Source organism: Lepisosteus platostomus, chromosome 23 (assembly GCF_059453375.1).
Source record: "Lepisosteus platostomus isolate fLepPlt1 chromosome 23, fLepPlt1.hap1, whole genome shotgun sequence".
Taxonomy (NCBI): Eukaryota; Metazoa; Chordata; class Actinopteri; order Semionotiformes; family Lepisosteidae; genus Lepisosteus; species Lepisosteus platostomus.
The window spans coordinates 11313875-11341076 of record NC_142633.1 but is presented as its reverse complement, the minus strand read 5'-3'; the positions used below and the strand labels follow the sequence as shown (position 1 = coordinate 11341076).

Below are 27202 nucleotides of genomic sequence, written 5' to 3'. Positions count from 1 at the left end.
AAGAACACCCGAGAGTTATAATGTTAACTTCAGAAACAGAACTTTCTGTAGCTGATGGTTTATGTATGGACAACAACAGTACTACAGTTTTCACTCTCCCTTGAAAGCCTCTTATTTTTTCTGCATTATCAAAAACTAGAGTTCACAGACTATGCGAAGTGAAATAGTTTGTGGTTTTAGGGGACTGTAAATAAATATATTTATGTACTTTTAAAGTTCATAATTCAAGAAAATGTTTGCACATTTGTCATATGTACAGTATAGTACCATTTAAGAACAAATATCTTCTGAGATTATTTAGAACAACCTGAAACACAGTGCTATGTCCCTCTCTAGACTTTAATGGATAATGCATTTAATTAAAACAGAAGCGTGTAATTAGCACTGTATCTTTGTTGTAAGATGCAGTGCTTTAGCTCTGATAAACACTTTTGTATGCAAAGTATGCAAACATTTAATCACTGTGTATATGCATTACAGTCCTAATTTAATCATTCAAAACTCATTTACTCACAATGCAGATTATTTTGGTATATTGAGATTTCTTTCTACAATGTATCTGCAACATTTTAAAGTGTCCTTCTAAAGCTGCTCTTATTGTTTACGTTTAAATGGTCATTCTTAAGATTTTTTAAAATGAAAACTAAAGATCTTACATTTGCAGAAGAATGTCACTAGTTCTGTCCTGGATAATGTCAATAGACGGGTTTAAATAAACAGGAGTCCAGGAACAATGGCCCACAATTTGCAGAACCCCAATGGGTTAGCGTGTGCATTAATTAGGCAGTCAGAATCCTCTCCCCATTTTGCTCATCTGCTCTTGTGACATACTGTAACATTATCGTCGGAGACACACTACTCCTCGAATCGTTTCTGACTCTTCTGTCAGGTCCTGTTCAGCAGGTAGTATGTCAAAAACTGAATGCCTCTTCCAGATCTTGATTGCAAATTCGTTGGATAATACACTATACTGTATACCGTTCTGTATACGGTTAGAAAATTTAAAGACAATATGGAAGCTGCAGCAAAAACCATAAGCATAAGAGATCGCTTTAACGCACACTGCAAATTGAGAATAGCACTGCTTAACTAAAAAAAAAGATTCCTACACAAAGAATTTCAATTTAGAAACATGAGATGAAATATTTTTTAAGCATCACTCTCAATTTGAAGTGCATTTGTTTCTCAGCCCTAAGGCCATTTCCAGACAGAGAAAATGTCCCATCTTTGTGACTTCATTATAACAAGCAAAGCTTTCACTTTTGGGATCTTCAGAAAAACCCACAAGGGCAAGTCAGAAAGAAACTTTCTTTAAATGCACAATCATGATATTAAAGCAACTTCCTATTGCTAAATAGTGACTAGGAAATACTTAAAGTACACTTATAAAATGTGACATTGCTACATCTGCTAAAAAACTCTACAATCCATTACAAAATGTTAAATAGGGGGACATCCTGTACCAGCAGTTGTATGTTCATGAAAAGGACAATAGGAGTGTGAAACAAAAGTGACTACAATTGTTTGATGTGAATATAAGTCAAAATGGGAACTAAACATAGCAGCAAGAACCCATTCAATTCCAAGAAGAGAGGCTCATTTCAGTGTCCTGTTAAGTTTTATGACAGCAAAGACATTACAAATCTATCCTTTTTCCTTTTATTTTTGAATTACATTTAATTTCACATTGCATGCTACTAAAATTGTGATTTTTACTAAAATAGAAAAGGCTATTTCCACACTGTAGAGTAGAAATGAAATGCAGTTTAAACACATATATTGAAGAAATTAATGCAAAAACAGAAGAACGTATCCCCCTTCTAAAATGGAAGAAATAACAGATGCTGATATGTTTATCTACCAAGATCGCCTCTGTTTGTTTTGCTTTAATGTTAGGCACTTTCACCTTCAATATTAGGTTTTAGGGCTTCTTATTGTGAAATACAACACAATGGTTTTGCAGTAAAGCAGAAATGAGGTTTGTGCTGAGTACAGGAATATGCAATCACTTTGCTGTAAAAACAGGGACATGTTTTAAAATACATTATGCCATTTCCTTTAAAAATCTATTAGCATGCGAGTTTTACCTATTTAAATCAAATTTAGAAACAAAAACATCCCATACCTGACTGCTTGGTAGTTTTTACTGAAACCAATAAAACAGTTAATATTCTACCTGCTTTGAATTTGAATTCTGGAAATATACCAGTCAATGTGAAAATAGTAGCAATAGAAAACAAGTTTTAAAATTGCTGATGAGTGTTTAATGTGCTGTTCTTTATCAGAACATGTTGATTTAAGAACGGAAGTTGTAAGAATTGCTTGCTCTTCTACAGTAATTTGAAACGCCATCATTGCATTTTCAACAAATTTAAGATCACCCACTGTTTATAGTGTGATAAAACGCCTGTCAATAATTATATTCAAATATTAACTAATTAAATAGCTTATAATGCATTTTTACTGCCGAATGATACCTTTTGTAAAAAAGTATGTGTTGACTTTTGTTGTCATAACTTTAAAACAGAAAGCAAACATGAGACTGTTTCCTAAACAAACTGTGCAAGTAACATACTGACATACTGACTGTGAGAGCCAAGTGACCCAACTCCTCTGCAAATAACTGCTCAGAACAGAAACAAGAAATAACTAACCCAACACCAAAATATGCATCCAATTTCTAACTGCTTCATCCAGTTCAAGGTTACAGGGGAGTCAGAGCTTACAGTATACACCCAAGTATACCAAAACCAAATAAATGTATCACAGTATAGTTCCCAAGTGGCTCCAAGTCAACTGGATTCGCGAGAGACAGAATGCATCTTTTTTATTCTTTAAGTTGTAACATGTTGATGTGTAAACGGAGCTCACTTGAAACATGTTGATTATTCTCCTATAGACTGCCTAGGAATCAACCATTTAGATGCTGCTGCACTTGATCAATGCAGCTCAATGCTACACAGGGTGATGTCTTAATGAACACACAGCAAAAGCAACATTTTCTCATGGGTAACTGCAAAATAACAATAATGAAATAAAATGGGCAAACACAAAGCAATTGCCATTTGTATTTTTATTTCATACAACATTGCTGTATTTTAACAATGTATAGTGATGTCAATTATGCAACAATGCCCAGCCAGCAAAGTAATTAATTTTCAAATTATTATGCAATCTAGAGTCAAGAAGTTTGAGACCAATCTGGGAGTGTCTGGGTGATCTGAGACTGGCTGGGCAGTTATATGCAGTAATATGGCCTGGAGAGGAAGACTATCCACATTTAGCAAAGCATGATTTTGACAGGTTGTGAGGAAGGCTCCCGGTTATGCAGGCTGTTTTCTTGTGGGTGTCACGAACCATAGCTGTCAATTGCTGTACATCTCAGCAACAGGACAGAGAGAAACTAGGCAAGGGACAAAGTCTAGAACAGGGAACGGAATAACTGCCTACATTATTTCAAATTGAGCTGTAGCTGTGTTATTTCTCAATTTAATTTAATATTCAACATATGTGAAGTACAAAATCTCCAGATATTTGCTTTATTTTAAACAAGGCCCCCTGCCCTCCCCCCTGTCATGTCCCAGCCGAGGCATCTGTGTAAGGAGGAGTTTGCCCAGAGTGAGACACAGCCACACAAGTCCTGTACTGTGCAGAGCCCCAGAAACGGACTGGAGAGAGTAAAAGAAAGAGCAAAAGACACAGCTTTCTGTCACGCAGATCTCTGCTGCTGAAGGGATAGTAGACTGGCCTCGCAGGCGCCACTGCCACACACTGCAACACAAAAACACTCGAGAGCGCACCGTTAGACAGCCCTTGTGATGCTGTCGTTTGTACGCCACGTGGAGAATTACGCTTTGCAGCCACGGTACAGCAAATGAACCACAACAGCCCAACAGTCAGAGATGCAATTATGTCATGGATGTGACTACTGTCACATAAGCTGTGAATGTGAGCCGTGAAGCCTGTAAGTAAACAGCATAAGGGTTTCAAAGATTCTTTGGTTCCTAGCATAGAAATTGCAGTACTGTAGGTTGTGGTACACAGAAATCTGAGGGAAACATCAAAGCATGGGCGAATCGCTATATACAGTAGTGCCACTCCATCTGGGACTGAGATACAAACAAACAGCTCTCGCAGGTTCTTATAAAACTGCCTCTATAATCTCTGTCAGGAATCCATCAATCATGTTTATCTTTAAGCAGTATCTAATAATATCTAATTAATTATCTTTGTATAACGATCAGCATTGTTTTTATTCATACGTATGACAGGTTCCTTGTAAACAATGCTCCAACAGCTTTAAATTTACTTTCTGAACTAAACTAAGATTATACCCTCCAAAGTAGAGATAGTGTATAACATCTCAGTTAAAAGGAGGTTCTGGCAACAGCAGCCTGTACTTAGAAAATTACACAAACTGTACATGCTATACAGTATGCATATACTGTACATTACTGGTAAGTACAACCATGGTGAAAAATATTTAGTGATGGATTTTTCAGCACTAAAAAATGTATTGATCTGGTAAACCACTGTAAATCAAATAAAGCTTTAACGTAGAAGAAATTCTTAACAGTGTCCATCTATCAACCATGCAGTATTAAAATAAATGTTATTTAAAGGTACAGTAACTTACAAAAGCTGTTTACATCTGCTTTGAATTACAGTATGTGTACTGTACATACAGCCATATCACTCTGCAACTCACAGCTGGCAACCCACTGATGCTAAGCAGGTGTGAGCCTGGTCAGTACCTGGATGAGAGACCTTGCCCTTACCAATCATGGCCTCCTAATAATCCCCATCTATAAATTGGCTTCATTACTCTGCTCTCCTCCCCACTGATAGCTGAGTGTGGTGAGAGTACCGGCGCACTATGGCTGCCGTCGCATTATCCAGGTGGGGCTACACATTGGTGGTGGTGGAGGGGAGTCCCCATTACCTGTAAAGCGCTTTGAGTGGAGTGTCCAAAAAAGCGCTATATAAGTGTAAGCATTTATTAATTATTATCATTACATACAGTACAGTTCTGTTTAACTATGGTTCTCAGTCCAACTCAGCATGAATCTATAAAGATTATTGCCAGCTACATCCAATTTATGAAGCGGCATTTTTGAAGTATTTGACTTGACTTGACTTGACTTGAACTTTATTGCCATATGTAACCGGTGCTGGTACAATGGAATTCTTACTTACAGAAAGTCTCTCGATTGTAAAACAAGTGTAAAAAAAACAAAACAAAGTGCAAACAGTTTTTGTATTTTTTGATATCTCCATAATCCAGAAGCCTCGAAGAGTGGTATAAACAGATTAAGTGTATACACTTGTTATACATTAAGTGTCATACATCATTTATTCAGCTTGCAACTACTTAATGTAGCCACTTATGCCGAAAACATCATGGGGCTATTCAGTTTGTGAGCATAAATGCTCCAAAATGCATGTCTAACAAGACTCCAGTTGCAATCTAGTATTTGTATTTTTATAAAAGTAAAAACGTTCATACAGTATATCAAGATGATTATGTATCCCTCTTTAATTGTGCCGCAGTATATGGCTACTACTACAAACCTCCAGGTATACACTCTAACAGAGATTATAATAGTTGCGTACCAGTTTTTGGGCTTTCCCAAATTCATTTACTCAAATTCAAAATCATGTTAACTCAGCTACCATGATGCATGGCTGATTTTCCATGGTCTTCCTTTTAGCATGCAGGCAAATCATTAAAACGATTGTAGCAAGGGTTTTTCTCAGAAGTGAGGGGAATTTTGAGGATGATTGCACTAGTTAGTTGTTCCATTTTCAATCCAATGGATTGGCAGAATATGAGTGGTACCAGTTTAGCTAATTTAATTGAACTGCTTGACCACACTGCCTCATCTCATGTACTGAGACCAAAGCTCATGCACTGTCTAGGCTGGGCCTCTGTTTAAGTTTAGAGACCGGCGCCAAAGAAAAACAATAATATAATTATTATTAATTATTAAGGAGTAATAGTTAATTATATGAAAGAAACAGCTGTATAGAGTACATTCATTGCAGTATTTTTGATTTTTAAGGCATCTGCTGCAATGCTTGCTACTTTCACTATAGCTGTTAGATCTATATCATCACCACATTGTGGAACTTTCCTTAATAAATCAAGATCCATTATAATCCCATGTTGTCTGGGTTAGCAAACTACAGTATATGAGAAAAATAGATCATTTACCTAAGCACTCTTCAACATGGGAAAAATGCTAAAATGAAGGTAAGAACAACTACAATTCCACTTAAATGTTACTCTATTATAGTATAGTATACTGTATATGTGTACTTACTACTGTAATGTGTCTCTAAAATCCCATGTTTCACATTCCCATAATGCTAGTGACCACTATTCTTAAAAGACGCTTTAACCCTGAAAGGTGTTTCTTTTAACATCATATACAACATGCATTTATCCCTGGATAAGCTTAGAGACTGATACCAAAGAAAAATTGCTTGAGTTTGGAATTTTGTTCCTGACAATATTATGGAGTTATAGTTAATTATATGAAGGAAACTGCTGTATAGAGTAAATACATTGCAGTATATTTGATTCAATAACCTCAAAAAGTGAATAACAAATAAGTATTTGGTTTGTTCCTCCTGGTTTCACACTTCTGGGAAAATTCAGTCCCTGGAGGATCCCTGCATTACTAGTCATCATCTTCAATATTAAATAATTTTCCTAAAAACCTCTCATTTTGACCTTAAAGTAGCAAATGCATTACTAAAATGTAATGTCAAGGATGGCACAGTGACATTTAACTTCCCTGGAGGGAGTCTGAGAGATAATTTCCATGTACACCAGATGGTATGGATGTTCTTGGTGCATTTAATACAGAATATTGACAACTTAGTTAAAATGCATACTCACACTCACAAACAAGACAGCAAACAAAAATAAAACCCTGCAGGGTCTCATCGGAAAAGGTGCAAAACAAGAAATCACAGAAAGGAACCATGTAAAGCTGAAGACAGTAAAAAGAAGATCTAAGACAATCTCAGGCAACTGTCTTTGATAGGAGGTTAACTGGCAGTCCAAGTGCCCTAGTTAGTCACTGACCTTCTTGGAAGTCAGCGAGAAAATGACTAAGCCTTAAAGTTTTGAAGGATTAGTGAGGCAGTAATGGACATTTTTCTCTATGCTGCGTGTTAAAAAAACAGAACACAGGAGGAGTGAATAGTGAAAGTACAGCCTACACAGAAATGTTACTCTGTACACATAGAGGAGCTTTGTTGTTGCTCGGCTTATTTATGGCATGGGTACTGTATAGTACAGTAGGTCATTTTTCACACTGCTCTCTTGTAATACAAGACCATGAACTGCTTCAGTTGATTTCTACAAATAACAGCAGCACAGAAACCAAGAAATTTTAACACCTCTTCTTCCTGTAGAAAGACGGAGATCACACTAAAAAGGCTGCATTCTTGAGATTTATGTTAAATTACAGACCTAGCTATGTAGCAGAACTGCCATGTGCCTCATGCTACTTATGTTATCACATCTGGTGATGAGTTCATCCTTTTGGTTTGTTTTAAAAGAACTCCCAAGTGCTCTGCTTTCTCCTCCGAGAGGCTATGGGGTCCATCCTGACTGGAAATGACAACACAATGTCCAGAAAGGAGTCTGCAACTCCTGAGTCACCACAGCAGGGGTGCAACTTACAGTACGCCATCTCAGCTGTGTGTCCGTGTTTTAGTTTGCTGCTTTGTTTTTTTCCAAATTAACTATTGCAGAGAAAAATCCTGCATTGAGCTCGGGTTTCTAACTACAGTCTATAATGAACAAAATACAAATGAAAAAATCCTTACCAAAGGGAGTAAGGAAACAAGAAAGCACTAGGAAATATATATTTAGCTTATTTACAGCAACAATTTAAATAAGAATTACAGCATACAGACTCAACACTTTGAGCTGAAAGAAATAGCTTTCTACTACTGCCGTTTCTATCTCTCAAGGATCTGACAACATTGCATGAAAACAACATGTATCGTCCAATGTTATTGTTATCTCTAATCAACACAAACGCTGTCCCTGTTTTTGGAGCTGGGCTCACTATGAGGGTGTCAGCAACAGAGATCACTGCTCCTTGGAGTGTACAATCAACAAAACAGATAGGGAACTGGACAGCAGTGTCAACACCTTGCACACCAGCTTGGTTTCAGATGCAAACAGGCAGCTCAGGGCAGGTTCAGTGCAGCAGGAATGACCTTGAAAGACCACAGATAGACAGATACTCAGGGGTAGGCGACAAGGTTATATACAGCACCTGTTGACTATAAGAGAAAACCTGGAAAACCACAGAATCAGAACAGTATACAGTAATGTATTTTAAAGACTATACTGTAGCAAAAGGACTTCAAAAGAAAAAACATGTGGGATAGTGTGATAGCTGATTATTAATCTTTAAGGTACAGAGATAAATATATACACCTGTACAGAAATGGGTGCAGTCTCGAAATTTGGCATTACATACAGAATAGGTTTTCAAACATTAAACACTGGCATACAGCAAGAACCAACCTACTTGAAGACTGAGCTAGTCTCAGCAAGTGACATACTGCATGAGCAGAATTATTTGTCTGAGAAAATGTAACAAGTACAGGTGTGACCCCCTAAAAAGTTTTAAAATCATCTTTATTTGGTCAAGGATTACTTCTTTGAAGTAGAGCAACTCATCAGAGATGTGTCTGTAAGTGGAATTAGATCATCCCACAGCAGTATCTAATTAAAAGAACTCAGCGATATTCTTTCAACTGTAATAAGCTTTTTAATGATGCTCCATTTTACAGGTAAACTTAATTCCCAGAATTGCTTGCAAATTATGTCAGCTCTCCATACATGATTTTCAAGGCACCTGCTGCAATGCTTGCTACTGTTTTATGAATACTTTTCACTATAGCTACTAGATCTACTGTACAGTATATCATCACCTCATTGTGGAATTTGAAAACTCCTTAATAAATCAAGATCCATCATAATTCCATGTAGTCTGGGTTAGCAAAAATAGAATATTTATGTAAGCATTGTTCAACATGACCAAACTGCTGAAAAGAAGGTAAGAACAATTCCACTTAGAAGCAAAAATGTAAGGCTATTGTACAGTGAACAGCACATGTGTACTTACTACTGTAATGTGTATTTATAAATGCCAAGTTTCACATTCCCACAGTGCTAGTGACCCCTGCTCTTTAAAAGGCACTTTAACCCTGAAAGGTGTTTCTGTTAAGATAATATATAACATACATTTTTGCAAATACTTGAGAAAAACAGTCGTAAGGGAACTCTACTGTTGTGAAAATCATTGTGTAAAACATTGTAACTGAGGCTAATATATTTAAGTATACATTACACACAATATTCTATATACATTTAGGTAGATAAATATACAGTACATCACAGTATAAAACACACTGAAATCCTACCCTCCATATGCTCCAAAAGTGAAGCTTCTCTTCCTCTGTGGCATCCTGGCAGCAGAGAGATTAGTGCAGTCCAAGGGAATTGGCTTTCTGCTAAGTCGGTTAACTCAGCTGGAAAGGGTTACTGAGAAATCAGTGCTGAGCCTGGCTGCCTTCTAAACCTCTCTCTCTCACACACAGGGCTGAGTATGGAAAGTGAGTGCATGTTCCACACTGCCCTCTCTCTTCCAGTCCTGGGGTTTATCTTTGTCAATCCCTCTTTCTCTTTATTAAGGGGGGGTGGTTGACCGCTTCCAGTTGCCCTGACAACAAGCACGCTCCCTCCTGACACAAGCTTCCCTTTTTTTTTTTAATATGAATTTGCAAACAACCCAACAAGAGGCTGCAGGCACATGTGTGCCTCTTTCTGTTCCCCATTTTAATAGGCTGTGTAAACATCTTCAATTCATTTTTGAGTAATACGTCTGCATAGTTCCAGAGCAGAATACATGCCACATAATACATCACTGAATATTTAAAAATTGGGGCTATATTATAGATTCATGTCAGTGACATGTCAGGAGAGGCAACAGTGGGCTTGTTTCTTCAGATTGTGTACTGACTCTTGGAATGAATTAGTAAGGCTCAAGGTTTAAAGACCCAGCCAAAGAAACACACCTAATCTTTTTAATAGTCTTTTTTAACAGGGCATCACAGTGGTTTTTTTAAGTACAGCAACTGCCTCACAGGTCCAGGCGGGTGTCTATCTCCAGCTGGCGGTCTGGGTGGAGTCTGCATGCTCGTGTGTGCATGGGATTTACTGTACACAAGTGCTCTGCTTTCCTCCTTTCTCCCTGAGGCCTGGAGGCTATATTCGATAGGCTATCCTAAATTATCCTCTTTTCCCTGGTCCCGTGATGACCTAATGTTCCATTCAAGGGAAGAGGAGCCCTGCCCTGTGCCCCATGCTTCTGGAAGCAATTCTCTGAATTGCAGTGTCCCTTGTGGGGATAAGCAATTTTCTGATAAAGGCTGGAATGTTTTTTATAGCATTTCTTGCTTTAAGTGATGATACAGTACGTTAAATGGCTGATGGTAGTAAACTATACAAAGAAGTTAAACCAAAGTGGAAATTATTATCTAATATCATCTAAGTAAGTTACTAACATTTTCACTCACTTATGCAGGTGGGCATTTTACTGGAACAATCGGATTGTGAAGTGCTTTGGTCAAGCATACAACAGCACTGTCCCACCTGAGGTTTGGCTCCATGACTTGCCAGTTACAAGCCGAGACCCTTGACAACTGCTCACTGCAGCACCAATCCAATCACAGTGAGCTTGTGACACAGCAGCTAAATTCGCAGGTTCATTGCATTTTATTAAATGGGTGTCACATTTCAACATTCGATTTCTCCAGACTCGTGGTTTAATATACTAACATACAGTATGTACACAAAGATGGTTGTCCAACCAAGGATTTACAGTACTTCGCTCACCAAAGAATCTAAATTCTAATATTTGCGTGACTACTTCTTCTTCAGGTGTGCACAGACTGTACTTATCTATGTACAAATGGTTCAGAACAAAAACAAAACACTATCGCAGCATTAGATCAGACAAAAATAGAGAGCAAATGACACCTGTATAGCACTTTGCAAAAACAGCCCAAGATATCTGAGTGCCTTAAAAAATATCCCTGCTTAACCTTCAATAGTTCACTGAAGGGCAGACACCTTTTAATGGAATATGATACAAATATTGACAGGTTATGTTATTTCTGTGAAGATTTCTTCATTTTTACCATGAAAGAGCATCACATGTTTTATCAGTGAAACAAAAACATTACTGTGGCAGGACTCCAGAATCCCATGCCTGTAATGCCTTTCTTTCAGGTATTCAGGTGTTGGGCTTTCTATCACATTCTGCAGTGGGGATGTTCAGATCTCTGATGCCCTCTGCCAACAGGCATGGAAGATTTAATGAGGCAGAATTGGTGGAGCCGCATTCTGCTGGACTACAGCCAGGTGGAGAGGCACTCCATCAAACCACAATAACAAAATGACAAACTTTCCCTTCTCCCTCAGCCCCTGCCAGCATAACTCAGTTTGTCTTCTGTTTCTCAGCATACAGAAGGGTAAGACTACATTTTCAACAAGGGCATCAGGAGAGCAAGCTGTCTGTAGGGCTGTGGCTTCCATCAGAGACAAAACCAGGACACTCCTGTCTAGAGTCCTCACCATGAGCAAAGCAGGAAACCACCTCTCATGTTCAGCCCTCTCCTTCTATGACTATATCAGGACCATAAAAACATTATTACAGTATTTAGCACTGTTTTGAACCTCCTTGAAATCATTGTGTGTAGCATAAGAATCTGAGCAATTACAAGCCGAATAACTTATAATTCTTCCGACAGCAGGAGATTTTGCAAGACTTGTTCAAGACAATCAACTTCTTATAAATGAAACCTACTGAAACATTAAAAAAAGACATCCACATACCCCTAGAACAAAGGATACTGTACATCACAGGGGAACACTGACCTGAGAAGGTTGTTAAGTATATACTGTAGCAAGGAGGGACTTGTTATTCACCTGCTCTGCACAGACAAATAACTTTAAAGCCATTACAAAAGAAGCATTCCCAGAACTCACAGCAAATGATCCTTGAGGGAAAGAAAGTGTGTCAGCAACAGTCTTTTTGTTCCTGGAAACAAGTTACCTGATAACATCAGAGGCCTCTCCTGTATGCATTCACTTACAATGAATCTGTAGGGAGCATTACCATGGAGAAGCGCCAGCTCGATGAGATACAGGTAGGTGTCTGGTTACCGCAGCAGGAAATTTGCACTTAAAAATAAATTACTGTGGGGCAGAGGATGAAGAGTGCAGGCAGAGGTAGTACTGGAAAGCACATTGCTATTACTATTAATTTTAACTTAGTCCAGTAAATTAAGTTAAGTATTTGGCCTGGCATTCTCCCCCAGTTTGGAAAATCTGAATCTCACTTGTAAGCAAGGGGTGCTGATGATAATGACAGGCCTCTGACCTCTGATCTGATCAGTAGAAGAATTCTACAGGAGCAATTTTCCACTTAGGCTCTATGTACTGTAGCGTCATTGTGTATGCTGTTTGGTTAGAATGTGCCACTGTGTCAAATTCACCTCAGTTTTTTTATCTTTGGTCTGTGGATGCACGGAGGACAGTAGTGGACTCTTCATGTCTAACAACTCAAACCAGTCGATTCTTGGTGCAGCAGCACTTAGGTGAATCCTAGTCCTCATAAATCTGAGTTAGGCTTTTCTGACTGGTACTTATCTGATTATTTTTTAAGTCAGATGGCACAGCTACCATCTTGATGAGTACTGAGGTGACTGTGTTGGAGCAGTGAATATTGAAATCACACCACAGCTTAACAAAACTGAACAACCTTGTAATACAGTTGGCACTGTACAGTAGGTTTCAGTTAACACATTTATAAGGGACTTAAATCATTTTATAACTACAGAAAATAGAAAGTTTAACCTATTTTTAGCTTAGGGATACAGTTAATCTGCAGTCCATGGCAAGAACGAAGGTGTTAGGCCAGGAGATGTACAGTACAGGTAGATTACAACACACCTCATGTGGCTGGGAACATGGACAAGTTGGCAGAGGAGAGGGCGGCTAACCAGGGCTGAAATTAGTGAAGAATCTGTTCAGGACTCTCCTCTTGCTCTCTCAAAGCCCCTGATAATGTTGATTCAGCGTGCTTGAGGCTGTCCAACATTTAAGAGTAGGGCGACTACGTTGTAGATGTTGTGAAACCCAGAGAAAATCTTCCTCGCCTCCAAATGAAAATAAACAGCACCGGAGATAATTTTCATTGCATCCGAATGGTCTACCATTCAAGTTAGATATTTTATCCTTTAAGTACTAGACATTAAGTACATTCCAGTCTACAAATCCAGATTCATGCCTTGGCACAGGTAGAGTGATCTTGGCAATCTGTGAGTTATTGATATTTGTGAGTTATTGTCAGTCGTATACACAGTATCAAGGGAATATTGAGGATTACATGCAAAGCATCTACATTCAGGGTTAAGGTAATATTATACACTGAAAGGATCTGGTGCTGTTCTGTGTCTTCACTTGCACTACGTAGTTAATTAACAATACTTACAAGCAGTGATCTGACATCTGCAAACAAACACAATAGATATTTCAGAGTGAAATACTGTATCACTCTCATTTTATTATTTTTAACAGGCTTCCTGCACATTTCTACCCAGTACTACAGCCACAAGAAAACGCAAAACACTTTAGATCCACTCTTCATGACCCCTCTTATAGGTTTTATCAACTTGCAAATATGCAAACTACCATTGGAAAAACATTTGTCAGCTTACAGTATATCAAAACATAATAGCTTTTGCACCAAGCAACAGCATCAGAGATGCAGCTTGTCATGTTTGTAATGTAATTGTTCCCATATCAGAATCTTCAGAGTAAACATTCTGATTGCAATGATACCTCATTCAGCTGATTCTTAGCATTTTGTACAGGAATGTACATGGAACATGTGAATAGTACATCTTGGTTGAAAAACTGCAGTCAAGCTGGGTACAACTGAAAATTAGGCTGTAGGCAAGGGTTCACATTAGTGACACAGTACATGAGTATGCATCCAAACCTGCTTCTGAAAAATGTACAGTATTCCAACCCAAACAATTTTGAGAGCTATTCCTTGTAGTGATTATCTGTTTTGTGAATTTGACAATAAGAATAGTTGGTGTAGAAGTGAAATAGACCAGAAACCCACACCTACACCCAGTTTAACTCAGGAGGGAAAGACATCTAGTTTCACAGGTTAGAAGGGACTCACAGCAATAGTTTAGCCTTGGTTTGGACTTTGAAAGTTAAGGGCACACTTTTTTTCAAGATGAAATCCTCAAGTAGCTGCGGTGAAAGACAGGCAGGGAGGGAGCAAGCTAAGTACTAGACGACGTTTCAGGTACTCATTTGAGAAATTCAGGTCAAAAACTATGCCAAGCCCTGGCTATATGACACAGTCAGAAGACAGGAGAATTGAGAATCAGAGCCTCTGACATGGTGGGGTAATTTTCTGCATATCTCATTTGAGTAAGAGTGAAAAGGTGCTTTGCAGACACATGGTAAATGATCATCCACTTACAGGCTGGACTGAATGCTTTCATACAGGCTATCACAGGCCAAGGAGAGCCTGTCACTTTTATTATGATGCTGTCCCTGTGATAACCAGAAAGAGTTCCAGGATGTCTTTATCTATATTTTTTTAACACCCCAAGTAATTGCATCTAATTATTCCTTATTTCACCTTTCAATCCAAAGCATCCTTCAGTGTCCATCTGATCACGTACTGTATCCCACTTAAACCTCCACTACAGCAGGATAAAATAATCATAAAAATGAATTTGTCAACTCTAATTTAAGAGAGAGACCTCAATATGAAGGACATCACTGTATAATCAGATTTGTGTTGTAACTCTCCATCAACACTTTCCTCAAGTGTTAATGTTCGTACAAAGGGGCAGAAAAGATCATTTTCAAGGGGTTATTTTTGTTAGCGTCTGCAATCAAGACGCCAGAGGAAGACCAAATTATTCTGGCAGAACCAACCAGCTTTTTCACATCTTCTCTGCAGGTAAGACTATGAACATCCATAAAAAGCAGTTCAAATTAACTAGCCATTTTACGGTAAACGTTCTTTGCCATAAACAATTTTAAATTGGAATGAGGCGAATTGGAACAGCTAATCCAGGACAGCTCACACGCGACGGATTAAACAGAGCCCACATCTAACCGCTTGCGAATTCGAGTCTCACCCACTGTTTGATTCTAAAACCGCCTACATTTATTCCTTGAGGTCTTACTGTACATTCCCATCCCAACACGTCACATACGGAGTCCTTGAAACACTGCGGCCTTTCATTGCTGTTTATCGGAGACATGTCTGGGTTAGACAGACATTGTAAGGGAAAGAAAGGCGTTGTTGTTTGAGAAATTATGATGCCCCACTCCCCTCCAACTACCAGCTCCCCCCCATAGCCAGATCAAGCAATAAGGCCAATAACAAGGAGTTCTGGTGAAGTTCTGAACACAGAGTTGAATGTGTTGAAAGTACTGCTGCTTTCTTTGTGGCTAGTTTGGTATTGTAATCATACAGCCCATTTTTAAAGCCTTGAAAGCCCAAAGAAATGATAAATAATTGTATCCATTTCTCCACCATGACCTTAATATCTAGGCAGGTGGTCATGTATACTGCCAGATGAAAGAGAGCAGATTTGGGACGGGCTCTAAATTGCTTTGGAGAATAATCCTTTTGTTGTTATTCCTGTTTTTACATACTAAAGGAGACTAGGATTGAAATTAACAGACTGCATCCAAAAGGATAAGCTGTTATGGGATATTATAACAATGTTTTACAGAAAGAGAAATTTCAGGACCCCCACTGTGATAATCACTGTGAAATACTTCTTCTATGGCTCACTGCAAGAGCACACTGTCTCATCCAACTGGCATTGTCTGTTAAAGCCTTTCAAAATAAAATGATAAAATAAAATACAAATGATATCTACCATTTATAAATAGATTTGGAAGAACTCCGTTGTGACATTGTGCTTCTGCAGCTGCTCTGCTGCAATAAGCTGAAAGATGCACAGGAAATATATTTACCTGACTCATTGAAAAAAGTAAAAACACACTCAGCAAAGCTGCTAAAAAGTACATTTTTTCTTCCCACAGAATTATTGAGGGAGTAATGTTTTGTGTTTAGAAATCCATTCTCTAAGCACTTCATCCAATTCAGAGTTGGGGGGGAGCTGGAGCCTATCCCAGCAAGCAATGGGTGTAAGCTGGGGTAACACCCTTGGATGGGATGCCAGTCCATTGCTGGGCACAGGTAATTTTTCCAGAAGCCAACTAACCTACTAGTATGTTTTGGACTGTGGGAGGTAACCAGAGCATCTGGAGGAAACCCTCACAAACCTGGGGAGAACATACAGACTCCACACAGACAGCAGCCCAGGTCTGGACTTGAACCCACGACCGAAGCACTGTGAGGAAGCAACACCAACCACTGTGCCACGTGATGCCCATGTTTAGAAATTTGTAGAAATATTTTGTCATCATTCTACCTTCACAAATAGCTGCTTACGCTATATTTATGCAATACAACACACTGTTGTTATATAAACCAATGTGTAATGTGTTTTCATCTCCCCACTGGTTGGGCCTTGACAGCAAGAGCCTTAGTAGTGCTTCAAATATTCAAAGGCTCCTGCCTTTATCTTCAGAAACAGCAGAAGACCAGTAATACACAGTGAGAAACAATCCAGTTTGTTTTAAAAGCTGTCTTAAGTATTAATGAAGCCAGCAGTGTCTTTCCTGCCTACAGATGGTTAAATATTTTACCAGCCAGCCATACTGTACATTTTCCTCTGTGAGGACAGCAGTCATGTGCCTGTGCATCACACATGCTCATGTAGCCATCGACTGCTGTGCCAGAAGGAAGATCTATGTCTGTTTTAATGGATCTCCAGAGCTATTACATTCTCTCTACCATTTTCTCACTCCTCAACCAGGGTTTTAATAAATGTATTTCTCAGCAGGAAGAATTCTGCTGCCTGGTTGACTGCACAGTCAACAGAATGCGGGTCGCACGCTCCGACACAAGCTTGGGAACTCGAAGGAAGTTAAAGCAATTCAAGCTTCTTCAGTACATAGCATGGTGGGATAGATAGATTAATGCAGGATGGATATTGACTCATAATCACTAGCTACCACAAGACAATAAAGAAATAAATTCCAACTCTTCCCTGTGGTTCCAGGTCAATGAAAAAGTGTTAGTAGCAACTGTCATATTTAATAGTAGTAACAGTACTCAACGTTTTCACACTGCTCACACATACAAATTGTTATCCTTCACACATCCTTTAGCATAATTCAATACAGACTACACCTCTTTTGAGCAAGGCTGTAATTAGTGCTAAACAGTTTTGCAGTTTACAAACAGTTTACAGCTGGTGTGATACCAGCTGGTACTTCATTATATACCTTCAAATAAATTTCAAATGGGCCCTGATTTTACATGCTGGACTTTTACCCATTCAGCCACCCAAAACCCATTAAAGCCAGCCTCACTTTACTAGTGGAAAACCCCTCACACTGCTGGACTCCAGGGAGGGCCTGTGTGGAAAAACCTAATGCAACAAACTTTTATTTATGAACTCAAGATTCCAGAATTTGTAAATGAACTCATCCTACACTATACACACACCAAACATATTTAACTTACAAGTGCTTAGGGTTTGGTTGAGGTTAATGGGCAGTGCATAATTGAAATTATATTTCAGTAGCTTACGAGTTTAAAAGTACCACCAGAATTTGCATGCTGATGGTTGCTCAAGACAAAAAGATTATTTTTATGTAGTAGGGTTAAAGGAAACTAATCTGCCTACTTTTAGTGCTCCTAGCATGACCAGAAACTGATGAACCACGAGTGAGAAATTCAGAATTCAGGGGAAAAATACATTATATATGTCACTTCAAAGAGATAAATACACTGCATATATTCTAGATTACGGAAAATAGTTGCTGAGCCCACATTTAAAAGCAGTAGGTAAGCATTTATTAACACAGTATAATACTGACCACATCAGCATTATCTACAGTATTAACTCCCATACAGTTCTACTTTGAATGATATCTAAATAAGGATCAACAGGAGTCTTTGTAACACTACAATACAGTAAATTCCACTATACCAAATCCTCTGTTTTTTTGTTTCTATGAAGGAAAGTTAATTAATATCTGGAAGTCTTTGAATGTTGAATGTTATAAACCACACAGAGCCACCAGAGGGAGTAATTGAGCAACAGCAGGTTAGCTGGGCACAGTAACGCTTGCTGCAGATTGCATTTCAGGAAAAAGTAATGCTTTGCAGGGTCATGCTGTGATGAAATATGTTTCCTGTTAAATAATTGACATTTCCTACTGTATGTTACTTCATATAGGGACTGGTTGGCCTATTTGTAGATGTCTGTTTAGTGTTTCTTACCAAAGTATTTCTAAAATGAAGTCAGACACCTATGAAATTTATTTAGAGAACAGCAGTGTACTGTTTTTTAGAATGATGGTTAAGATGCCTTTCTAGCATGGAGCAAAATTTGTTGCATGTTCCCTTGACAAGGGTCAGTCTTCTGCAACAATGTGCCTGATATACAGTAGTACTGCACAGAGGGTTTATGGGTGGAGACAAAAGCAGTCAGATGCGTAGAGGAGATTTGATTTGCACTCTTCTCTCTCAGTGTTCAGCCCTGGCTTTTTACTCACAGTGGCAGTGAGGGGCAGGACCTGTGGACACACACAGTCACACTACCACTACCAGCTCATGGAGGAGCTGCATTGTAGCTTGTGACTGCACTGCCAGGGATATAAATCGGAGAGAGGGAGTGAGGGACAGCTAATTCATTTTGTTCCAGTGCATTCCTATCCTCATTCATTTTCTGTCCTCACAGAACCTTAGAGCGAGTGGAAGCACGCAATCTCTGAAGTACAGGCAAATTTCACTGTGCTCAACAAAAGCAGATACCATTTTTTACTTTGCCTCTGGTTCCACTGCAGTGTTGAGGCCAGGTATGGTGGGGTTAAAAAGAGACAGAAAAACTGAGCACGGATCAGAGGACACGGAAAAGCTCTGCACGCTTTGGGAATATGCAACCAACTGTAAAAGCCCTTGAGAATCTGATAAATAATCCTATGGCATTAAATGAATGTTAAACACACACTGCTCCTTCCTCAATAAGCAAGGATACTGCAGTGCTGGTGAACCTGTGATGACAATGCTTGTAAGACTGGTGTTGAAATAAAAGGGCTGCCTTCTTCCAATGAACTGAATGATACAGTATTTGAAGATTTCTGTATCTTCTCCTACTTCTACCTTTTTACTGATTCCTGCATCTATTGAATCCATATGTCTCTTTCAGTGACTTAAGCCCAGGGGGCTGCACTGTAAAACTGATGAGTCAAGTGAACTGATGAAACACTGTAAATGAACAATAATGTGTTTCAAGGATGAAAGAAACATTAAAAGAGAAACAAAAATAAGAAGAAGCTGTGGATGAATACTGTTAATAGTTAAAAGTAATTTAGTAAACACGTATATTTAATCACATCACGATAAAACATTATGAGAAGGAAGGAAATTCAATTAAGCTCAACAGGAAAAAAACAAATCTGAAGCATTAAAATATATGATTTATGTGGTCCAGACAAATTTCCATTATTCATTGTCAAGTATGAAATCCCTTATGTGAACTATAGAAAGGAGCTGCCTGTCTGTGAGCTGTACTCCTCCAGCACCCAAGATCTAGACTGTAAACAATTTGCAAGACACTGGAGACCTCCAATTCGACTGAGGAGATACAGCCAGTGTCCGTCTCTCTCTAAATGGCTTTTTAAAAGAGAGAAGGCTATAATCTAACAGTTCCAGCTCCATTACATATCCAGCCTCCTGTCCCATGCAGGAGATTAATCCCTGGATGAAAAATGAACAAAACAGCAAGAGCCTGGAGAAGTACTGATGATGACAACTAGAGACAATTATTTCTCAGAGGTAGCAGTGAACTGGAACCCTAAAAAGAAAGGGCATTTTAAGAAAATCAGGCAAAGTATGAACAGCAGGGATGAAACTGATTAGTTGTCTTCTGCATAAACCACTTCAATGTGTTCTCAGTGATAAAAAGCAGAGATTCAGTGGTGCACACTGGGTGATGGCTGTCACAACATTTTCACCATATTAGTCACGTAATTCTGCTACTAATTATTGTATTGCTATACATAAAACAAATTACTGTATTTGTTATACTGGAGGACTCACTGCTTGCATAAAATTCTGACCTGCCTGCTGGTTATTACTTTCCTATATCTGAGAAATGGTAATAGCCGTCTTCACCTGGACCAGCAGTGTCAGAGGTAGTCAGCACGAGAATGACAGTTTGGATCAGTACTTTGCAGACATAATCTGATCATTTTAAAGGTCTGAAAGGTCCTGAAAGATTGTGTCGTAGGAAATACAATAGCTGCAAAATTACTTTTGTATCAGAGAAAAACTTCACCTATAAAATGAATAAAGTGGGGTGGCTTTCTTTTTAAATACAAATTAATTACATGCTGTATATACTGCATGCATTAACAAAGGTACTGCATTCTGGTCTGCTCTACTCCCAGAAAAACATGCTCTGCTCTAGAATGTAAGAGGACATACTATGAAACAGACAAGCAGAGGAAGGTAAATTTTGTATTAGCTTGAAATTTTTATAGCTTGTATTCCAATTAACTAATTAACTGAGGAAGGTGACACGGCTGAAACGTTGTGTTTTCTTTCTTCTCTTTTCAGCATGGAATAAAACTATTACTTGTTCCTTTCCAATTAACTAGCTTTTAAAACATCATTCTGCAATGATCAAGTCAACAAGTCTCAGGGCAGCAATTTGCTCCAGCACCATGGACAGCACTCCTGCACAAAGAACATGTCAGAGCCCAAGGTTATGATTTCTGAAAACATGCACTGAATAACTAGATATGCTCCAGCTTTCGGCTGAACCTTCACACTGCAGAGAAGGCAGAACAGTACAGAATAAAAATATCTTCATGTCTCCCCCTGAAAGCACAGAGCTATCTATCGAAATTTCTATTTCCCATGTAAGAAAATTGAGAAAATTATTTCGAATTAGAGTTCTATTTACTAAAGCTTGTTTCTTTCAAACAGAGAGAGTTCTAAATAGATTGTAGTGGTGGCACAGCCAGATAAACATTAATCAGAGTTATGGAATACCAGCTACAGTATGACTCATATCACCTAACCCAAGTTATCAAGAACCTGAAATCACATGGAAGCAAAACTATTAAAATACATTTTTATGAGCAGCTTTTATGATTATTAGATCACAGAAGTTTTCAATCCATCCATAGTGTAATATTTCAATCTAATGTTACAACCACAGACAACACTGTAATCTGTCTCACAGAAACACATCATCTCTATCTGTTATTAACAACTGGGGCAAACATTCATTCTGTTTCACATTTACCTGTATATTTCACAGTAAAATACTTCATTGAGATATTGTAGCCAACTTTAGGATTACCGTATTTCCAGCCATGGGGTGCCCAAAACATGGAGGGTTTATATCTTAAAACAACCACCCATTCTGAATTTGATGTACTGTACATACGTTTTTCAGAATTAGCCTGTATTATCACTGCGCATTGAGTTAAAACTCAGGTTAGGCTTTTTTTTTCTGGATGAGGACACACACAATGTGAAATTTTTATCCAACAGTGTCAAGACAATGTTGAGTAACCTTTGTTGTGTTTATTTTCATATCTTCACAAAACTTTTCAGGGAAGTCTTGCAACGTCAGGATCTATTTAGGCAATTTTGCCTATCGGCACCTGCAAACTACAGCTAGTGCAGTATCCAACTGAACAAGTCTTCTTTTCTAGGAGATAAGAAAGCCACCACTTTTAAAATGTAATTACTCTGCTGCTTGAATCTGATAAGCAGTACAGCACGTACCCTGCTTGCATTCAAAGTCTCCTTTCCCCCCTTAGAATGTCTGCAGCTTCTCTACAAATAGATGATGAGGCTGCACAAACATCAGGAAAGGGCTAAATATTTATTACTTCAAAGAGTTCCATTATTACAAATCTGGAGGAACAGCTGAGAGCTCATTAGTAATTTAGAGCCTAACAGTGGAGAAAAAGGACAAAGTGATCAGACTTGAATCTCGAAGATATATTGCCCAACTGAATTTCCAAGTTTGTAAAACTTTGTTGTGGTCTTATCTATAAGATAAGCTGCTCCAAATTCATTAATGGAATATGAAGGTCACATGTTTTTATTTACATCCTATAGCCCAGAATCGGCAAGTTGCAGTCTAGGATATGGATATTTCATTATCTCTCATCAACCAAGATTCCCTAACTGATGAGAAATGATAACAGGAATTTCATACAATAATCACCTCTACAGCTTGTCAGGAACATCTGAGGTCACAATCAACAGGCCTATATCACTCCTCCATCCAATGATCACTCTACTGTAGTCATACTGTACTCCCTGTGTGAAAGATGGTGGCTGGATAAATAGTGTCCACGATGTACAGTCCTCACCTTTCCTTTGCTCATTCTGCATTAACTGTACAGTATATCAGTAGCAAAGCTGAGTTATGGAGTACCACAAACATGGGGGATTTATGTGTATATGCCCATTCTGAATTGGATATGCATAGTGCATAATAAACAAAAGAGTGACTCCACTCAAAAGTACAATTAAAATTTAAAAGAAAGATAACATAATGATTTATTAAATACTAAGGGACATTATTCTGAACTGAATCTAGGCTTCAACCTGGAGTGATGATGAAGAAATGGCATGATCAAATCCTCATTTACAGTTAGTCTGTATGTTGTTCATACTCATGCATTGTCTTTACAACATAAGCCTGAATAAGCCTGCCGAAGGACTAGATAAGAACTGAACTAGGTTGCTTTGATTATTTCTTTTCTCAGTGTCTGAGCTTGTGGATCAAAGAGATTGTCATACACAGCGATAGGATACCTCTGCCTCACACAACTATTGTAATCAAACAATAACAGCTTTCTTTGCTATATTTTAAGTTATAATTTAAAGACAGTAAATAAAAAGCTTTTTAACACTGTAAAGACTTTCAGAAGACTATGTTTGAGCTAAATCCACAAGCTCCAGCTAAAAAGCCAACATGAATATGTAACTAGACTTTCTACAAAAAACTTTGGCAGATGAGAGAAGAGTACTTCAGACAGGAAGAGCTAAGTGGATCTCTGATGCCACAATGTTGCATCCACCTTCAGATGCAGTGAAGTCTAATCAAACCACTTGTCTGAGTGGCTTCCTGCTTTGATTTATATTACTCGAGAAAGCGGAGACTGAAATAAATTGCTGGAACATTTGCTGACAAAGAAAAGCTAGATTTGAGTTTGCACTCCCTAATGTGAAGCCTGTGACAGATAAAACATTTTACTGCACAAGTTAGATTGTAGGTAGGCTAGGCACCAGTTTTACATACAGTATGTACCAAGACAGTCCAGTCAGAGCCTTGTACCAGCTGACATCTACTGAGGTTTTGCAAAGCTGGCATTTTATAAAAGATTCCATTTCTAAGTATGTAACAGCATTCAGATACCCTAAAACATTCCTTGATATCTGATATCCTTCTGTCAGTGGTACAGAGGAAACATTGAAGACTGATATCTATTAATATGGATGTATTATCTAATATGCCAACATGTTCCATTAGCTGTCCATGCGATAAATACTATAGGAAAGGCAGGATCAACACTAGTATTAAATGGAGCTTTTCAGGCTGATTCAACTCTTTACTCAAGCCAGTATAGTATTGCATTTTTCAATTATTCCAATTGCTAGGAGGTCCTCTACCATGTACACAGTGAGCCTGAGAAGCCTGTGTACCCTGACAGGCACACAGAAATTTATGACTTGGTTTCACAAGTCTCGTTAATGAGCCGCTCTTCTTCAGCCAGGTATATATACAGTATTTGGTATTTGACCGAGGACTGAGACTCAGCTGCTCCCCATCTGTCAGCAGCATGAACATTCTCATGTCCTGGGTTTATCTGTGGTAAAAGCTGCCAAACAAGTCTGCACCACCTGAAATAAGCACCTGCCTTCAGTTCTAACTGAAAATCTCATCCAAAAAACAGAATCTATTTGATCTGGAATAATTTACAATCTTCCTAGACTATATACTGTTATTCTCTTTATTCATATAATGTATAACTCTATAAGGATTTGTGTTGTTGCCTTTCAAGGCATCCAATTTCAAATGAAGTGCAACTTTCTATCCTTTTATATTTTGATATAAAAGAGGAATAAATAAAAATACAAAATATCTGTTTAATGTGGGAACTTTCCTGAATATAATGTTGTAATAAAAAAAGACACTTCTCGGGTCACTCAGAGATACTAAACGAATCCCAACTGTGAATCAGCGATAACCTCGTGATTTTTCTCATCTCTCTACAGTACAGTATGTATCTTTATAAAACATCACTCCCTATGAAACTATAGCACACCATGCAACCCCCTTCTGAATTCTAATAATTTTATTTTACAGTCAAAAGCAGTTCTCTGCATGTTTTTAAAATAAGTTCCAGAAGATTACAGTTAGCAGCCTCACAGATCTTTAACTTCACTTCTGAAGCTAAGAATAAAAATGATCGATTTCCCACTAAAAAATGAAAGATGAAAAGACTCATATCAAACAAGCATTATAGATTAACACTTTCAATTCATCTGAATGCCTCAGTTACAGCCAACAGCTCTCCACAAATGATCAAATCGTTCTGCTTACAAGGAAGTCTTGCATAGCTGATGCTGTTGTTTCCTTGTTGACTGTAAACTTTTCAATCATAAGGAGATTTGCCTGTCATGAATGACTTTCAGTGATGGATACAGGCAATTCAGGAAGGCATTCAGGAAAAGAAGCAGCAATTTTGAACTTGTTCCTATAGCTGTTAAGCTTCTGAACCCAAGTGACAGTTTGTCCTGACTGAAGCTTGTAGCCAATTGATCATAATAATAATATTTGCTTTCGCTCTGCTTTTCCTACAACACTGAAACATCTCAAAGCAAGGTGTTAACTTCTGTAAGCACGAAATCAGCCACAGTTTTCAAATACTATAGCTGAATACTATACTAAAACTAAAGGTTAATTAATGGTTACTAGAAAATAAATGTTAATTAATGGCTATTAAAACTCTGACCCAAGCAAAGCAGTGCTTGTTTTTTTCAGCTAATAGTTACATGACACTCAAGATCAGTTACACGAACCAAATTAATAACATGTATTACTGGGAGGTGCTGTACAGTAACTGGCATTTTGCTTGTTTTATATTAGCTGCTGTTTAACCCAATAAGGTGTTAACATGAAAACAGAAAACAGAAAAAAATCAAATCATGACTGAGTACTGCCTTTTTTCTGGCAATGTACAGTATAATCATTGAAGAATGAAAGCTATTTCCTTTCCCCCCTAGAAAAAAGGTCCACAGTGTATACAGCATGAGAGAAAGAAAAATACTAAGAGGAAATCTCTCCATTGAAAGAAAAAAATAAATCTACTGAATCACTGTCACGAGAGAGCCAATTTTTGGAAAACAAACCTAACATGACTCCTCTATCAAGTCCAGGCCTGTCGATCCTAGTCTTGGAGGGCTGCTGTACTGTGCAGGTCTTTGTCCCAGCTCAGCTCTTTACACCCCTGGTATGTTTTTCCACATTTCAGTTTTCTTCTTGTTGCCATTTCACAGCCTGCTTTGAAGCAGTACTTAAAAAATGGCGATTAAATGTCATCTTTATGACAAAAACAGATTTACTTGAGTAACAATAATGGTGTAAAACTAACATACATAGGTTCTATATGTTGTATTGAAAGTTTTAGATACAAACACTATTGTACAAGCATAGATTTTTTACATTTCATAATGCACTTGCTACCTTAAGAAAAGGCAATTAAACAATTAAGAAAAGCCAGATGTTCAGATGCAAACCCACATTAAGCCAGCAGGGATCTGTGTGTAACTCGGAGACGAAGGTCTCTCACGGACTCCAGCTGGGTGCTTTTCCTGTCACAATACAGTGAAGCTTCTAGTGAATCTGACCTCAACACTTTTGAGAAGATCTATTTCAGATATTGTTAAAAATCAGCAACAGGCCTTGCTTCTATGCTTGTTTGGACTGCATTTTTTAAATTTAATAGCTATCAATTTAAGAAGAAGTTTGCCTTAATCGCTGCTGCCAAGACAGCCTAACCTACTCATCCTCATGCTTAAACCAAATGCTCAATGGACACTAGTGCAAAGATAGCTAAGAAGGTGACTCTGCCATCAGCAACTTTATAAATGCATCTTCCAGATCAATAAGAGTTGAACCTTCCAACCCACCCCCATAATGCCCAGCCCTGCATCGACTGAGTGGAGAATTACAGTAATGAGTATTGACTGTGTCACTTAGAGGCACAAGACATAGAATTCCAGGAACATACTTCACTGCAAGCTTTCTTCAGACTGACAAGAACACAAACCAAAAAACGAGGTTCTAACTACTACAGCTACAGTACACCACTGTTTAATGCATGTCACTTCTCATGAGAAAACATCTAGTGGCTTCAATACCATTAACCACACAAACAAGCTTAAACGGTATTTTTGTACAGCTGCCTTACTTCATGGTTAAGCTCACGGACTCTGTGAGCTCACAGCTGTACTACATGATGCACATTTTATGTAGTACAGTTGTGTGACAATAGAATGATTTATTTTTTATTTTGTAAATGTAATACTGTTAGGGAAACTGGTATTTCAGGTACTCTTTAAAGAAATTCTCCTAAATCTAAAATTACAAATTAAAGAATGAAATTAATGTGGTGAATCTGGAATAAACATATAGCACAAAGGGAGTTATACCTAAAATTATCCTAAAATGAGCAGTAATCTATTAGAATGTGAGAGTAGTACAGTCTACAGATAATAGTAGCATAAATAATTCCTTGACTTTTCCACATCTATGGTTTAAGACACTATGTTCCTCCTGCCTTTTCAAACAGTTATAAAAATGATTTGTTAGTTCTGCTCTGACCTTAGAAGGCACATGATTCTTCCAAATAAGAGAACTACATAAATACTGATCTGTT

General features: G+C 38.1%; 1 protein-coding gene across 4 annotated transcripts in view; it reads right to left on the bottom strand.

Moving 5' to 3' along the window:
• LOC148642033 (rap1 GTPase-activating protein 1-like) overlaps positions 1–27202 on the bottom strand; it is a 233997-nt gene that overhangs the window by 112128 nt on the left and 94667 nt on the right. For 2 of the 4 annotated variants that reach the window (XM_088617463.1, XM_088617467.1), the window contains exon 1: positions 9457–9680. The exons of the other annotated variants lie outside the window; for them this stretch is intronic. In XM_088617463.1, the coding sequence (XP_088473589.1) occupies positions 9457–9500 (44 nt within the window). In that variant the 5' untranslated portion in view covers positions 9501–9680. Of the gene's footprint in view, positions 1–9456; positions 9681–27202 lie in introns of those variants that run through there. 4 annotated transcript variants of the gene reach the window in all.